Here is a 16,908-nt window from a genome sequence, read left to right as displayed (position 1 = left end):
CCGTTTCACAATTGAAAGGACCTTTATCCTTTATAAGAACTTATAGAGTTCCGCCGAATTACCGAAAACGGAGATAATAATCACTAGATATTATAAGATAGACTCCTCCTCTTTAAAGAACGACTTAAAGTTCCTAACGAAAGTAATCTATAGGCTAGATTACTTAATAATATATACTATTAGCCGATAATAGCCTATTTTAGTATTAAAAAACTAAAGAAAATAACTACTATATAATATTATTAGCCTAAATTAGTAAAGGATATAGAAAGATATATCTATAACTATCTAATATATAAATAAATTAAACCTTAGTATAATTAGACCCTAGGACTTCTATATCTACTCCCAATCCTTAAAAGACTTTAGTAGTATATTATAATAGATTTCTATTCTTTCTTTAGAGATTATTATAGCTATAATATAGTTTATATAATAATAGATCGTTTTAGTAAAAGACTAATCTTAGTCCTATATTATAAAAAGATAATAGCGAAGTAAATAGTAAGACTTTTTATCGATTATATATTTTAGAGTATAGATATATTTAATAGTATTATTTTAGACTAAAGTAGTTAGTTTATTTCTAAGTTCTAAGCGGAGTTCTACTAAATCCTAAGAATTAAAAGAAAGCTTTTTATAGCTTATTATCTTTAAACTAATAGTTAGAGTAAGATTATAAATTAGTATATAATATAAAGATTAAAGCTATATATAGAATTTAATTAGAATAATTAGTTAAAATATTTACTAATAGTTAATTTTATTATATCGATTTTCCTATAAAAGATAATAAAAGAATTACTTTTCTTTATTAAATAAAGATATAAACCTTTTATATTATTTAATTAGAGAGACTAAAGAACTATAATATAGAATAAACGAGAAGCTATTAATATATTAATCTAGCTTTATAATATCTAGAATAAGATAAAGTAGTAGATTACTAATTTTTAATAGAAAATAATTTAATAGATAAATAAGCGATAATAGGACGAAAACTTTAATATCGGAGGTTATATTTTTATAATAATAAAAGATTAGATATTAGATCGGTCTAGCCGAAAGCTTTTATATCTTATTAGTAGTTTATATAAGATTCTTAAAAAGGTTAGAAATATATATTAGATCGACCTATCTAATTCGATCTAAATATATCTAGTATTTAATCTAAATAAACTTTAGAAAGCGATAATATTAGAACCCTTTTAAAGATAATATATTAATCCGCTATTACTAATTAAGATTTCTAAAGAAGATAAGTAGGAGGTTAATAAGATCCTAGATTTAAGAATATATTACTAGAAGCTATAGTATTATATCTAGTAGCTCGGTTATAATCTCGATTTATAATAATATCCTATAGGGAACTTTAAATATACTCTATAGAAGATCTAAGATTTCTACTACTAATACCTTTTAAAGCCTAGTCCTCCTATATATTTATAGAATTAGGTTAATATAGTAAGAGATAAAATTATACTCGAGGATTATACTAATAACGATAAACTAGTATTTAGAGACTAAATATAATTTTAGCTAGGGGTTATATAACGATCTAAGAAGGGTTCTAAGAAGGGTTCTACTAAAGGTTTCCGCCTTAGTTATTATTTATATATGATAGAACCCTACGTATAAAGGATCTCTGATCTTAAGGGTCCTTTCTTTCTTTTCCTTTACTTCTCTATACTTAGTATTCTCGTTAAATGCACTCTTTTTGATTGAAGATCTACCTGGTAACAATTACTAGACTAATAAATATCTATAAAAGGATATTTTAATCTAAATACTAAAAATAAACTAATCTAGATAGTTAGGAAAAGTTAAAAAGCTAAAGTAAATCCTAATATACTAGTTTAATATCTACTAATTAGGACTATAGTACGTTTTTATATACTAATTACTCTCGAAAATAGTAGCGAAATATATATAGATCTAGATACTAATATAGAATATAATATAGTTAGTAAAAAATTTATTTATAAAGCTAAACTACTAGCTATACCTTTTTTATCTCCTTTAATAAAAGGCGTTATTTTAAACTAACTCTATATCTATAGTATATTTTAGGTACTATTTATAATAAAAGGCTTATAAAGTACTATAAAAATAATAAACGAGTCTATATTAATATCGATAGGAATCTAAAATATAAAAGAAGCCCTATTCTTTTATTTAGGACTTTTATTAATAAATTCGATCGCATTTTATATCCTAGCGTTAATAAATAGTAGTTTAGAGTTAAAGACTTTAAACTCTAAAAACTTTATAAATTTATAAAATAATCTAGAAACGCCCCTATTATCTATATTTTTTATTAAAATATTAGAAGAAATATAGCTATCTAATAAAAATATAAATAAATTGAAACTAGATTAGGACTAAATCTCTTTTAAACTAGAAGAGTATTTTAATATATTTAATTATAAAAAGGAAGGTATATTACTAAAGACAAAAGCCTCCGATTATATAATTAAGTTTAAAAAGGGTAAAACTCTATTTTATAGCCTAATTTACCCTCTTTTATAAATAGAGTTTAAAAAGCTATAAGCCTATTTTATCTATAATATTAAAAAAGAAAGGATCCGACTATTAAAGTGTTTAATAGGAGTACTAATCCTATTTATTCTAAAGAAAGATAAAGGTCTATATTTATATATAGATTATTAGGGCTTTAACTATATTTTAATTGAGAATCGCTATCTATTATCTCTTATTTTAGAGATCTTTAACTACCTTTTAAAAGTAAAGTATTTTAGTAAAATCGATATAAAGCTATTTAAGCGGTTAGGAAAAGAGAGACTAAAGAATACTCTTTTATAGGTACTTTTAATTTACTTTAGGGTTTAATTTATATATCTTTAAATTTATAACTCCGGAAGTAGTATAGTAAAACTAAAAATATTAAGAAATAGGATAATACTATCTTTTTACTATATAAAGATATAATATTTCTATTATATATTTATTTAGTAATAGACTATACCAAAGCCTATAAATATATTTCTACTATTTAGAACTAGGGTTCTTTAATATATAGAACGTTTAATTAAATGGTTTAGAAAGACTAGCTATTATAATTCCTTATAGTCGCCTATCTTCTATTCCGGTTAATCGAATACTTTAAATTTTATATATTAGTTATAATTATATAAATAGTAGATTTAGTATCTAAAATCATTTTAATAAAAATAATTAGATATATTATATTAGGCGGGTTTATTATATATATAAAATAGAATAAAGTGCTTAATAAGCCTTTAGATTTTATCTAGTTCTAGAAATATACTTTCTTAGAGTAGTAAAATATTTATATTGAATTCTAATAGATTTATAAATATATTATCTATATAATTACTAAAGTATTTAGTATTAATATAAACTAAAATACTTTTACTATTTAACTACTAAGTCTAGATATCTAGTTATATTAAAATTATATATAAATAGACTATTAGAGAGATATATATATAATTCTTACTCTTTAGTTATCCTCTATAATAATAAGATAGCTAACTAGTTAATTCTAGATATATATCTAGCTTTAAAGATATAATAAACCGTTTCTTTAATAAGGTTTAGAGCTATATATATATATATATATACTATATATAAAATAATCTTATTTTAGTAGATCTATCTATTAGATTATATTTCCCTATTAAAAGTATTAATTTATATTAAAATAATAATAGTTAGGAATAGTAGATAGATTAATCCTCTTACTTTTAAATCCTTTTCCTAGATTTTTATTCGAGTCGATAGTAGATTATATAATAGTCTACTACTAACTAGCCTAAAAATAGCTTATCGCTAAATATAAGTTTAAACTAACCTTTTTAATAATTCGGGATTAATCATTACCTAATATAATATATTTTAATAGAAATCTATAGTATAAACGAAATAATATATAGTATAAATTAGTATATATTTAAATAGTAAAGAAATTTAAAGAAAACTATAGTAGAGTATAAGAAAGGCCTTAGGGCTTAGATTTATATATTTTTCTTAGGACAGATATAGGTTTAGAGTGAGTTAACCCTATCACCCAAGAGTAAGAATTATTACCCCGTTCTTACCTCTCTTACCCTAGTCTTAGCCTTCTTACCTATATCACCTGTACTTACCCTAAAGTGCCGCTTAAGTGCTAAAGGTATATTAAGTATTGACTATATAGAACATATGGCTTAAGTACGGCTAAGCGGACGGGAAGCCCTATTTTCCACACCCTATGGTCGTATGTGATAGTTAACAAGTAGGCTATAATAATAAAATGGATCAAGCTATTTAAGAGGTGAAATTAGATCTAAGTTTAAATGACGGTGTGGGGAGAGGCCCGAAGGATGGCTCAAGAGTCTCTATTTTCCTGAAAATAGGTCCATAACCCCTATTAGCTTATCCCATTTCGAATCATTCTGAATAGCAATTTTCCCTTCCCCGGTCATGACCTTATATTGTTGCGGAGAAGAAGTACCGTAAGAGTACCCGTCTATACCATGAATAAAGGCACAGAGATCCTGTATCCAGTCTGACATCAATTCACGCTCCTCAGTAGTGGGGCCGTGTGTGAGCGAGTAGCTGAACAGTGGATGTTAGCGATATGAAGAACGCAGCAGGACATAGAATTGATAACATACTTCCAAATAGGCCGATCCATAGCGTGGGTTACCCCAAACGAAGCCGGGGCAATCTTCTCCGTTATGAACGATAGTCGGTACGCGATCATGTAGCGCCAGATATTTTTCATACTAACGCCATGGTCCACGAGAATCTTGACTAGGTACCGTGATGGAGCTCGGACCTGACCATCGGAGACGATCTTTCCAAACAGGTCAGCCCAGTCTTGCTTGTTATCTGACTTTGGGAGTTGATAATGTTGAAGCAGACGTTTCGTTGTCGAAAGGGGGTAGTAGTTTGCGAGTTGCTGCTGGAGGGATTCCCAATTCGCGTCTGGGCAATTTGTGGCCGCGTATAAGGTCTCTTCATTGAGAACCTCGCCGATGAAAATGCGCAGGTTGCGTTGCTTGAACTCTCGCGCAAAGGAGCCATCTCTGTAGTAATCAAATATTCCTGGTTTAATAAACAAACCATCTGTGACAGGACGAAAGGTGTGGTTTGGAAGATTCATGATGCCGGTACACAAGTCTCTGGCACTTATTCCGCGTAGGAATTGAAGTTTTTCGGCTCCACTTAACGTCGGTGCCGCACCAAAGTATGCGCATAGTTCGTCAAATTGGGATTCACATTCCTCAGGCGTCTTTGGTTGTGTTGGAATCGCATTAGAGTACATGACCATGGATCGAAAATGATCACTCCCTGCAGAGCGGAAATCATACAGGGCCTGGGCGAGAACTGAATAGGCACCTGCGCTACGCCCTGCCAAGTGAATATTGCTCGAGTCTCCCCCAAAGGCCTCGATGTGCTTATGGATCCAATCAATCGCGAGCCGCTGATCCCACAGTCCGTAGTTTCCTGTCGATGACCCCTCGGACTCTTCGAGGAGAGATTGACAGGCCAAAAACCCAAAGACGTTAAGCCGGTATCCCACTGCAACAAAAACAGCCTCAAGTTTGCCAGTTGAGATCAGTTCCGTTGGGTCCATGCTGGTTTCCTGGCTAGGATCTCCGACCTGGAACCATCCACCGTGGAACCAGATCATGACAGGCCATTTTTTCTTTGGATTTTGGAGGTCAGGAACAGGAGTCCAAATATTTAACCGAAGGCAGTCCTCATCGTAGTCATGCTTGGGAGTGTGCTCGCTGACCGCCTTCGAGTAATTTGGCTGGGGGCAAACGGGTCCAAATATTGTAGCGTCGTATGGGGTAGCTCCGTCAGATGAGTACTTGTAGGTGTCGGGAAGAGGCTGGGGCTTCCGCCATCGCAGGTCTCCAGTGGGAGGTTGCGCATAAGGAATGCCTGCAAATCTGCGTGACTTGCTATCGAACTGTAGGCCCTTTATACTTCCTCGGTCGGGGAGGTCGACTTCGCAACCTGTGGCTGTGTAAGAAATGGTGTTTCCCATGGTTGGAACGTCAGGTGAGAAGGGAAATGAGAAAGAAATCTGCGAGGGGCGTGAGCTTCAGACCGAACGAAAAAGTAACTTATCAAGCAGTTAGGGTTAATAAAAAAAAAAGATGACTGTGATTGGTTAGAATAATCGACGTCGGGAGGAGATAAAGACGGGATAACTCCGGACTTGGCCTCACCACGACCCACATAAACTCAGTCGTTGCGGGGTGACGAGTGGATATGCAAGTCCGAGGTCGGTGGTGAGGGTAGAGAACTTGCGTTTGCGGTTCGTCGTGAGGTCTACTCCGCACTCTCCCTTCCTCTCTTCACTTGATAATGGAAACAAGTGCAAATCCCCGTCGGCGCCGAACGGAGCGTGGGCCCCGGTCCAAGAGCGGTAAGTACAAGTGCTGATACCCACAGCGAACCCAGCTGATACCAGGCTACCTAGGCTGTCGAACGTGCATTAGCAAAAAGGTGAAATGTGACGAGCAACACCCACTATGTCGCCGCTGTGTTCGCCTTCGGCTGCAGTGTGAATGGCCTGTTTATCAGCCTTCCATGTCAACCAGAAGACGGGGCCTCGGTCCTATCAAAAGCCGAGATGCTTGGACTCCTCCACCCATTCTTCCAATATGGCAGAGCCAAGCTGAACCAGTCGATCTAGACAACCTTTCCCCAATTGAGGAAATTGGTGACTGCATAATTGAGTCCCCAAACCCCGGTCATGATCACCACCTCGAGACTGGGGCCTTCAATCTTTGGTTTGATACCGGTGAGACAGCCAGTCAATTGAATGACCCAGCTCAGCAAACAGAGCTGGTCGAACAAGAGAATCATGCACAAGTCTCTATCTTGCTTTCTCCGCAGCTGCCCCTCAACTTCCAAACCACACCGGCGGCCATCTTATTTGCCCGCGAGCTAGGAGCCAACTATGCTCCCTCGCTTGGGAGTAATGATTCGCAGGCGGTATCATTTTATCGTGCTGTCTTCGCGCCTCTGAAATCGACCCGAGAGGCCGCGTTATCGGCACACATTTTGTTCCTTGACCTCGCAATGCAGAATACCATGGCCCTTCATTTTCTCCTCGCCGTTTCCCATAACGAACTGGCCATCCACCTGAGCCCTAGCAATCATCCTCCACAAGAGTCATGGAAGCATTTCCAATACGGATCCGAGATATTTCTCGCGGCGCTTAACCCTTTGGCTCGTTCGACTTATTTAGACCATGTTGGCACAATGTTGTCATTCTTATACATGTACATGTTCTGGATGCGTATTCCTCCTCTAAACGCCCAGAACCTGTGCCAGCTGAGTGTTTCCGTACTCACCTATGTCAAGAGTCATAGGTTGTATGAGTTATGTGCAGGTTCTGGGTCCTCGTCCGCTGATACTGTGCTCCTATCGCGAATCCTCACTTATCTCTACGACCGGGATGGATACTGCAGTTTCTTTGGCTGCGGAGGCGCTTTCGCTAGCTACGGTAGTGAGAACCACGAGAAGCGTCATCGGATCTGGCAGTTGTCGAAGTCTATCTTTACATCTTCAGATAGCCACACCACCGCCTCAACAATGCCTAGCACGCATTGGCCATTGACCTCACACATTCTGAATGTCTATTTCGAGTTAATATCCATACATCATGATATTAACTGCTATAGTCAGGCCGTTGAGGCCCAGGTATCTCGATTACTGAGAAAGATCAAAAGAAACCTCGCTAGGGCGCAAGAGGTAAGTGTTGATTCTGTTCTTGTACACAGTTTGTCACTGAACCCGAATTATAGGAATGCAAATCCCTTTCACATCTTGTCACAAAGTGTAAAAGACAAGGAAGGACCCCGCCACTTATGGCATTGGTTGCTGTCACGTTCTTTCACGCCATCCGAATATATTTTCACCGCAGCCGCGACTCATATTTTGGTCAGCTTCCAGTGCCCAATGAGATGCAACAAACCTTGAGCGACCTTATCAGTGCTGCATTCCACACTGTTGCGACAGGGCCAGTGCAGCTCCTCGAACGGTTCCAATGGTCACTACTGATAGCGGGGATGGAAACCCATGATCCGGTTCATTTGGAGTGGATTTTGGCGAATCTCTCAGACCCCATCCTGAAATCTTTACTGAATATGGTCAAAGAGGAGCAAGAACCACCCAGAATCTCGATCAAACAACTGAGACAAATCATTGATCCAGTTTCTCATGGTGACATCCGGGGAACATTGGTTTAATTGTAACCTAGAAACTATATTTGGGGTCAAAAGTCTGTCCCTTCGTTATAATATTAGAACTAGGCTGGAAGTTTATGAAACTGTGTAGACAATGTACAACTACCTTTTTTTAGTTACGCTCCTACCTAGGTATGTTCAGAGATAGAAGGATTGTGTTCTAAGAAACTTTGAGCTGATACTTAGCCCGATTGGGGTTCTCCAATCTTGGCATTCCGTCGATTAAATTGACCAACCACAGCCATCGAAGAGATATCCAACAGTGCGGAGTCCAGATTAACCACCGAACTGACCATTCAGAGCGTTTCTTTATGACTCTTTCTATTTCCCCGTTATCTGTTCCTCCTAGGTTCCCCGGATTCTCATCTATATATGACCTGTACCACCCCTTTCTCACGAACAGTATTTTCGCATATATTGCTTCTATTATTCACCAGTGGCATTGAGTCACATAACATTCTACCATGAAGTCGAAGGACCTCCCCAACGAAATCGCGGAGACCAAAACCGATATAAAAAAGGAAAACGTATTGGTAGAATATGGCACGACCGAAACACTTTCTCCAGAAGATGAGAAGAAATTGATCAGGAAAATTGATTGGCAGTAATCGCTACCCTCTCCTGGACATTTGGAGCTCATTCTTACACGGCTGGCAGTCTAATGCCTATCTTAATCACCTCTTACGGCCTTCAGTATCTCGACAGTACGTCAAATTCCCTCGAGACCGTGGGTTGAAATTGACCGGAACAGAAACCAGCCTCGCATACAGTGCGATACTCGGACTTCGTGAAGATCTTGTATGCTCACCATAACCCAAACTTGTCACCTCCCATTAACTGTGAGCAGAACCTTGTTGGCCAACAATATAGTTGGTCTTCCAGCATTTTCTATATCGGCTATCTTGTCGCATCCTACCCAATCTCACTTGGCTTCGTGCGATTTCCATTGGGAAAGTATCTCAGCGTGTTAATGTAAGCCAACATGATCCTCATACTGGAGACTTATACTAATCTCACAACTTCAGTTTCCTCTGGGGTGTTGTTTTGACCCTCCATGCTGTGACCAATGACTATGCAAGTCTCATGGCACTGCGGGCGCTTCTAGGTGTATTCGAGAGCGCTATTAGTCCCGGATTCTCCCTAATTACGGGGATGTGGTACACCCCTCGCGAGCATGTCTCGCGACACTCTATCTGGTTCGCAGGAATGCGATTGCCAGCATAATCGGGACTTTGATTGCCTATGGCCTTTTGAGTTATGAGGGAAGCTTACCTCAATGGAAGGTTAGATTCCTCAATGTGTTGGTGGAGGTCGATCGCTAAATATCATAGCTTCTGTTCCTCCTTTTCGGCCTCATTACTGTCTCCTGGTCAATCGTGACTTTTTTCTACTTACCAGACTCCCCGCAAACCGCCCGCTTTCTTTCGGCTTCTGAACGGGAGTTTGCCGCCCTACGTCCATACAAGTTCCAAAAAACTACACAAACCAAGTCCTGGGACCGGGGGCAGTTCGTAGAGGCCCTAAAGGATGTCAAGTCATGGTGGTTCTTCCTCTTCTCGTTTGTCATTTGTGTGCCTAATGGAGGCACGACAAGCGTAAGAATCACATCCCATCAAAAGGAATACACATGTCTAACAACATGCTCAGTTCAATACCCTAATTATTAATGGTTTCGGCTACGACAAGTTCCACACAATCCTGATGGGACTACCCGCATCTGCCTTCCAGCTAGCCACGGTTCTTCTATCAGCCGTCCTAAGTTCCACGATTCGGAAATCCCGTCTGATCAACCTCGTCTTCATATTCCTGATGGCAATGGCTGGAATTCTCATGGTGAAGCTCATACCATCCTCTGACAAGTTATCACGACTCGCTGGATTCTGGCTGGTCATGGCAGTTGCGCCGGCATTTCCGTTGATGTTATCACTGGCAGCGAGTAACATCGCTGGCTTCACAAAGAAATCGACCGTCATGGCCATGATATTCCTTGGCTATTGCGCGGGGAATCTGGCCGGCCCGCAGTTCTTCATTTCGGAGGAAGCACCTAACTACCACGTATGTATAGCCCTGTTCTACAACGGAGGCAAACGAGACGACAGCTAATGTGTTTCGTGCACAGACCGCTTATACTACGATCCTGGCTTGCTACGCGATTACTATCGGGCTAGTCATCGTATTTCGATTCTACCTTATGTGGGGAGAACGCTCGTCGGGATAAAGAGCAGGGTGTTAAAATTGATCCTGAGGAAGTTCGTCGCGTCAATATTAGTACGGATGATGATGTACTCCAGGTGGACCAGACGGATAAGGAGAATAGGTCCTTCAGATATATTTTGTAGGCCTTGGCCGGCTCGTGATCCGGACATTTAACGTTCCGAACAGTGGTATATCCTTGAAAGAAATGAACTGTTCAGTTGGCTAGTGTTGATGAAAGCATAGTAAAGTGTAATCTCTGTATTATGACAGCACCACAATGCAAACCTCATCTACAAACTAGACTATATTCTGCATCAGACTGCTTGTCAAGGTGGGCTATGACTCCATAATTGGCTTTAACAGGGGAGGGATCAAGGCCTTATTCAAAGGACGGAAGTCGCACCCACCAAACGGTAATATTAAACTAGAATATTAAATAAAATCTCCTCAGTTGAACAAATAAACCTGAGATCACGTCTCAGGCTTGGCTGCCAGAAGATCCTGAACAACAAAACAGGACCGAGGACTCCATTTAACGCAATTCCCACAATACTAGATCTGCCCACGGAGACGCCACATCCTTTCGGGCCCGCCTGGCTTGTTTGATTGAAATACATCTGACAGTTCCAAGGGTGCGGCCTTGTGGCCTAAGCTTTCTCTTCCTCGACACGCTCATCATGCTGACTCTGGCCGACCGATCCTCGCTTTTGGTTCACAATCTGCGTGAAGGTGACAGATGGCTTCCAGCCGACTGATTTCCGCGCGTTGCTGACCTCCGAGTAAAGCTCATCCACTTGCTCCAAAGAAAGCCCCTTGGTCTCATAGATAAAGAAATATACGAAAGAAATGCAAAGGAAGCAGCACCCGAACCATACGAAGAAGATCTTCGACTGCAGATTGGCATTTCCTGGGCCATAATTCACCAGGTACGGGGTAGAGTAAGCGATGGCCCAGTTGACTAGCCAATTAGTAGCGGTGGTCATGGACAAACTCCTAGCGCGAATCTTCAAAGGGAAGATTTCGCCAGTCACAACCCTACTCTCATATTAGCTATTTAGAAGTCAAAGAACCAGTCAGTGATGACTTACCAAGCAATAGGACCCCAGGATGCAGCGAAGAAAAAGATGAAGATGCAGATGAATGCTATCGCAGCTTTCTGCGCCGCTGCGTTTTGCACAATGATGTTGCCGGCGGCATCCTGGCCAGTGGTCGTTGTTCCCAGGACAGCCACCAGAAGCTGGGAGATACACATGCCAACAGCACCCAGTAGGAGAACGGGTCTGCGGCCCCATTTATCGATAGCGTAAAGACCGGGAATAGTGGAAACGACGTTGACACAGTTTGTGATAAGGCTGATGATGAACTCGTTCTCGAATCCGGAGTTTTTGAAGAACTGCGTGCCGTAGTAAAAGATGAAGTTGATTCCGGTCAATTGCTGTAGGGCTTGAAGACCGCAACCAGTGAGTAGCCGCTTTCCCAAGTTGCCTTGGAAACATTCGAGATAGCTCGGCTGGCCTAGACTCATTTCATAATCGTGATTCGCTTGAATCTCAGCAATCTCCTCTCTGACCGCAGGATGATCCTCAGGTAGACGTCGAAGCTTCGCAAGATTCTTAGTGGCTCTCTCATGGTGATCCTTTTTGATAAGGTACCGGGGAGTCTCGGGTAGGATCAGCATTCCAATAATCAGCACGATAGCCCATGCAAACTGAACCGCGATTGGGATGCGGTAAGAACCGGTGTCATTCCGACTGTGAGTTGAATTGTTGACGACCGAGGCCAACAGTAGGCCAATGGTGATGGCTAGCTGGTATGAACCAACGATGAAACCACGGATCCACTTAGGCGCCGTTTCGGACTGGTATAGAGGAACTGATATACTGATTAGCGAGGAAGACCATGACCTAATAAGTTTTGGGTATGTACTCAGCGCGGAAATCAAACCCACACCAAACCCAGCAAAGAATCTACCAGCAAGGAATAGCGGAATGGAAGTAGCAGCTGTTTGCAAAATCACGCCGAAGTTGAATACCCAGCTAGAGGCGATCAAGCCCCATCGACGACCGATGGTGTCTCCCAGCGGAGCTGCACAGAGAGCACCAAAGAATGTTCCGGCCGATAGAATGGAAACAATAGCGGAGGACTGGCTAGAGGTAACGTTGAGATGCCCGGTAGCATCTCTATAACCGGTTGAGAAAAGGTCTTGCCAGTGCGGCATAGCGAGGATGCCACTGATGGTCCCTGTATCATATCTGATGGAAGAAGTTAGGTAAATCCAAGGCTCAGGCCGCGGGATGATGAGCGTACCCAAACAAAATACCTCCAAAGGCCACGAAACTAGAGATAGCAATGGCTGGCCATGATGCCCCGGGTACATCCTCGGGTTTCTTTAGCCAAACCCCCATGGTGTTCGCAGACTAAATCGCAGATGTGTAAATGTGTAAGACGCAAGTATGATTCAGAAGAGCTTTCTGGGGAGGCCCCATGCCGTATCTTATATCTTGTAAACCTAGAGACCAATGATTGTTCGATTGCAAGTCTCGAATAGTAATATATTGCCCCATTCTGTTATTTTGGGGGTCTGAGCAGCAAAGAAAGTTTCCGGGGCGCATTCGAGGCACTGAAGCCGACAAACTAAACGTCTTATCCCCCAGGAATATTTAATTTCTGCGGGGTTTCGCCGACGTACAGTTTCCGATTGCCTATTCTGCCAATCAGCTTCAATCGGGCGCCGTGGACGTTTTCCTGGAGAGCTGGCAGGTCGGACCAGCCACTTCCGAGAGCGACCGACCCTGTCTGTTTTGCATTCTCCCGAGGTCGTCATGAGTGTAGAAAGCGGAGATGCGGGATCGAATCATCGGCCTCGGCCATCGCTCCTCCACGGGCTGTGCGGGTCAAACACGAGACCGGGGTTATCTACAGGGTCTTTCGGTGTGCCAGGCGGAAGGTCTCTGAGGCAAACTTGGATAGCCTGGATACAGCTGGAGTCCAAAGCATATGCAGTCTCCCCTCTGGGGAATACAGTACCTAGAACCACAATAGTGCCCTGTTACTTTGTAAACAATCGGTGTAGTGTAGGCATCATGGAAGAAGGAATGTCAAGAGAGAAGCTTGCAATAAGGTTTAGAATAAACACCTCTAGTACGTTATGCATGTCAGAAAAGAGGTTTATTACGCGAGCTTTACAGTTTTCCCACATCATGGGACATAGGGTGGGTTCCCTCCAAAATTTCATATTATTCTTTGTTAACATACCCAAATTGTCAGTTTATTTTAGAGCCGGTGTGGAACATTGCCAGGTCGCTGACTTCTGCTAATTCTACATAGGATCCTTACACAGTTTTAGATATTTCAGAATTTCCAGTAGGATCCCGACCGTCCGAAGAAGCCGGGACGCAGATCCACCGGGTTCCCCATGGGGTAGCGGGCTGCGCCGAACGGATATCTCTCGCCTCTCCGAATGGACACACCACCCGAAGATGGCCCGAAATTTCTCCTCGCTCGGCGAATTACCAGCAGTTCCAGGAACATAGCAGAAAGGACCCCGTGACAATGGAGTTATGATGTGGGTCGAGAAACACCCAGACGTTTTGACCCCATGGGGAGGCAGAGTAAAATCGCGTGCTACAGGATCGTGCTACAGGATGCCGAACCAACGCGAAAACTACATCTTTTCCCAGAGTGCTTTTGTAACGGCCAGCTCATTATTCCCGAGAGGCGAACCGCGATGGCTCTAAGGAGTCCCAAAGAATGCCCGGATTACTAGTCATTCGGCCCAATACCCATTGTGCCGCCGTTAACCAATTTTGCGGGGTGAGAGTTCGGATTTCTCCGAACAATCCCAGCGGATGTTACGTCGTAGATGCTGCCAAATTCACCTGCTGTTGAAGCCTACTGCCTATGCAGAGAATAAATAGGGTTAATATGTGCTGGCAGAATGTCCAGACACAATTGGGTCATTGCCCGAGGACGCATATCAAGTGGCTCATAGATATATACAAGACTATGTCGTGCCCGCATGCCTAAACATTGGTCTTCCATAACGGCAAGTCCTTATCCCTTCACGATGGTTCATGTCACCAGGGCACTTTCCTTCGTTACACCATTTAAATGGTTCTTCTGTGTACAAGTATTTATGTACTAGTACCGACATTACATTTGATACGTAAAACAGTCTTTTTGCACTGTATCGTATATTTGAAACGTGACGATGCATCGCCATGCGTCCAAATCAACAAACTGAGAGTACGATGAGTAAGTCTCGGACCCCCCTAGCTTATTTCCATGATTCAAGAGCTTGGCTGCCAGGGACATTCCAGCTTATCTCTTTACCTTGCTCAATCCCCCACCTCAAAATGAGCCAGCAAGACTCACATCACAGTTTCCGGCCAAAGTTTTCCTATACGCAGGGTCCCCTGGAGCCGGCACTTCGGAACTGGACATTTGGGGATCTACTCCAGCGTCAAGCCGAGCAATTTCCAGGTAACATTGCGATTTCCTGCCCAGGCACGTCGAACCCTATCACCTATCGCCAATTGAACGACCGTACCAAGCTTCTTGGAAAAGCTCTGATAGCAAATGAGATCTCCGTTGGAGACCGCGTTGGCATCTTTGCAGGAAATGTTTCTGAATATGTGGAGGTTGTGCTGGCAACTGCGCGCATTGGAGCAATCATCGTCCTGTTGAACACCTTTTACACAACGGAGGAAATCAAAAGAGCCCTTCGATTTACTGGTCAGTGTATACTGGTACAATTGGGAGACCAATTTTAATCTCAATATATAGGGTGTTCATTGTTATTCATCACGGAGAGCCTTGGAAAACGCAGTCTGTTGCCATGCATCGATCAACTCGACAAGATAATCGAAAGCCAGAAAAGCGAGTTCCCAGGTTTCCGAAAGCATCGTTCTTCTCTCTGGGCACTGTTCAAAATCGTCCAATCTGCAATCTTACAGGGATTTTGTCAAAGTCCCACTCCACGGTGCGAAGGTCGCTTCTGCTTACGAGGCAGCAGAAAGACAAGTTACTCCAGAGACGATCTGTAACTTCCAATTCACCAGTGGCACTACCGGGATGCCCAAGGCGGTGATGCTCACTCACTTGTAAGCCTTCCTAGGCATGACGTGTTCGCATATAAGCTGACTCGAGGGAATAGTAACGTCGTTAATAATGGTTTTCTAATAGGTGACCGAATCGGTCTCACTTCAAATGATACCATATGTTGTCCGTGGCCTTTGTTCCACTCGTCTGGATTTGTTGTTGGCCTGATAGCATCACTGTGTCACGGTGCAACTCTCGTTCTGCCATCACCAATATTCGATCCCGCTGCCACGGCACGAGCACTGATCTCCGAAAGGTGTACTGGGCTTCAAGGCGTCCCAACCATGTTCGCTGCTGTTCTCGAGTGGTGCCGTCAACGTGGTACTCGCCCGCCACCTCTTCGAACAGGAATTATCGGTGGATCACCAGTTTCCCCGGCTCTTCTAAGAGAGCTGCAGCATGAATTTGGTCCGGAAGACCTGGGTATTGCATACGGTGGGTTTCCAAGCCCTCTTCTTCAACTTTACTTCGCACAGTACTAATCCAATTCTGCTAGGTATGACTGAAACCTCGCCACTCAGCTTCCTTTCAAAGGGCTTTGAACCAGATGGGACCCACGCATGGATGAAAATCTTACCACACACGACTGCAAAGATAGTGGATGCGCAAGGAATTATTGTCCACATTGGAAGTCCTGGAGAACTGTGCGTCTCAGGATATCTCTTGCAGCGAGGATATTACCAGAACCCTGGGAAGACGCGTGAGGTCATGCGCGTGCATGAAGATGGAGTTCTCTGGATGCATTCAGGCGACGAAGCAATCATGGATGAGCACGGACGTTGTCGGATCAGCGGCAGGATCAAGGATACCATCATTCGCGGCGGAGAGAACATATATCCAGCAGAGATCGAGGATCGTCTGAATGAGCACCCGGCAATCTCGATGTCGGCCGTAGTGGGAATCCAAGATTCAAAGTACGGAGAGGCAGTGGCTGCATTCTTGCAACTCAAACATGGCGAGAACCCATGTACAAAGGGACATATCTCGGAATGGGTTCAGCAAACCCTGGGGAAACATAAGGTACCAACACTCGTATTTCACCTCGGTGTTGATGGCGTTCCTGGCGATTTCCCTAAGACAGCAAGTGGGAAGATCAAGAAGGTTGACCTGGTGGCCATTGGAACTCAGCTTGTCCGTGGCACGGGTAAACTATAGGAGTTTACTGTCTCGTCTACACGGATGTCTATCCCTCTGGTCGCATGGTCAGCGGTGATTCACAAGGCGGTTCCACTCAAAAGGCTCCAAGGGTCGGAATATTCTTCAGATCTCCCGAATATCTTTGATCAATTTTGGAGTTCTGCCCGTTCTTGCTCTTGTTTTGCTTATTCTATTCCGGAATCTTCTGAAGTCGATTCGGAACAAAGCTGACCCGCGC

At 42.1% G+C, this 16,908-nt stretch overlaps 6 protein-coding genes across 6 annotated transcripts; 3 read left to right on the top strand and 3 right to left on the bottom strand.

The window, feature by feature from the left end:
• Positions 1-4,361: 4,361 nt before the first annotated feature.
• On the bottom strand, positions 4,362-6,025 carry N7519_008602 (uncharacterized protein; the record flags this gene model as incomplete). Its single annotated transcript, XM_057295377.1, has 2 exons — positions 4,362-4,581; positions 4,641-6,025. The coding sequence occupies 2 exons, from the start codon at positions 6,023-6,025 to the stop codon at positions 4,362-4,364; spliced, it is 1,605 nt and encodes a 534-aa protein (XP_057143259.1).
• Positions 6,026-6,348: 323 nt separating this feature from the next.
• On the top strand, positions 6,349-8,240 carry N7519_008601 (Zn(II)2Cys6 transcription factor; the record flags this gene model as incomplete). The annotated part of the gene is made up of 3 exons (XM_057295376.1): positions 6,349-6,409; positions 6,464-7,743; positions 7,797-8,240. The coding sequence occupies 3 exons, from the start codon at positions 6,349-6,351 to the stop codon at positions 8,238-8,240; spliced, it is 1,785 nt and encodes a 594-aa protein (XP_057143258.1).
• A 461-nt stretch (positions 8,241-8,701) lies between these two features.
• On the top strand, positions 8,702-10,455 carry N7519_008600 (uncharacterized protein; the record flags this gene model as incomplete). Its single annotated transcript, XM_057295375.1, has 9 exons — positions 8,702-8,841; positions 8,895-8,941; positions 8,989-9,035; positions 9,085-9,209; positions 9,263-9,394; positions 9,442-9,520; positions 9,569-9,832; positions 9,885-10,292; positions 10,357-10,455. 9 exons carry the CDS (start codon positions 8,702-8,704, stop codon positions 10,453-10,455), a joined length of 1,341 nt encoding a protein of 446 aa, XP_057143257.1.
• Positions 10,456-11,080: 625 nt separating this feature from the next.
• On the bottom strand, positions 11,081-12,838 carry N7519_008599 (sugar porter family MFS transporter; the record flags this gene model as incomplete). The annotated part of the gene is made up of 4 exons (XM_057295374.1): positions 11,081-11,468; positions 11,522-12,305; positions 12,360-12,685; positions 12,741-12,838. The coding sequence occupies 4 exons, from the start codon at positions 12,836-12,838 to the stop codon at positions 11,081-11,083; spliced, it is 1,596 nt and encodes a 531-aa protein (XP_057143256.1).
• Positions 12,839-13,784: 946 nt separating this feature from the next.
• Positions 13,785-13,964, bottom strand: N7519_008598 (uncharacterized protein; the record flags this gene model as incomplete). Its single annotated transcript, XM_057295373.1, has 1 exon — positions 13,785-13,964. One exon carries the CDS (start codon positions 13,962-13,964, stop codon positions 13,785-13,787), a length of 180 nt encoding a protein of 59 aa, XP_057143255.1.
• Positions 13,965-14,788: 824 nt separating this feature from the next.
• On the top strand, positions 14,789-16,688 carry N7519_008597 (uncharacterized protein; the record flags this gene model as incomplete). The annotated part of the gene is made up of 5 exons (XM_057295372.1): positions 14,789-15,167; positions 15,219-15,357; positions 15,389-15,535; positions 15,589-15,968; positions 16,030-16,688. The coding sequence occupies 5 exons, from the start codon at positions 14,789-14,791 to the stop codon at positions 16,686-16,688; spliced, it is 1,704 nt and encodes a 567-aa protein (XP_057143254.1).
• Positions 16,689-16,908: the final 220 nt, after the last annotated feature.

The sequence above is a fragment of the Penicillium mononematosum genome (assembly GCF_028829835.1).
Source record: "Penicillium mononematosum strain IBT 11891 chromosome Unknown utg000005l:1.0-9366267.0:1.0-9372171.0, whole genome shotgun sequence".
NCBI classification, from domain to species: Eukaryota; Fungi; Ascomycota; class Eurotiomycetes; order Eurotiales; family Aspergillaceae; genus Penicillium; species Penicillium mononematosum.
This window is presented reverse-complemented; position numbering and strand designations above follow the sequence as displayed.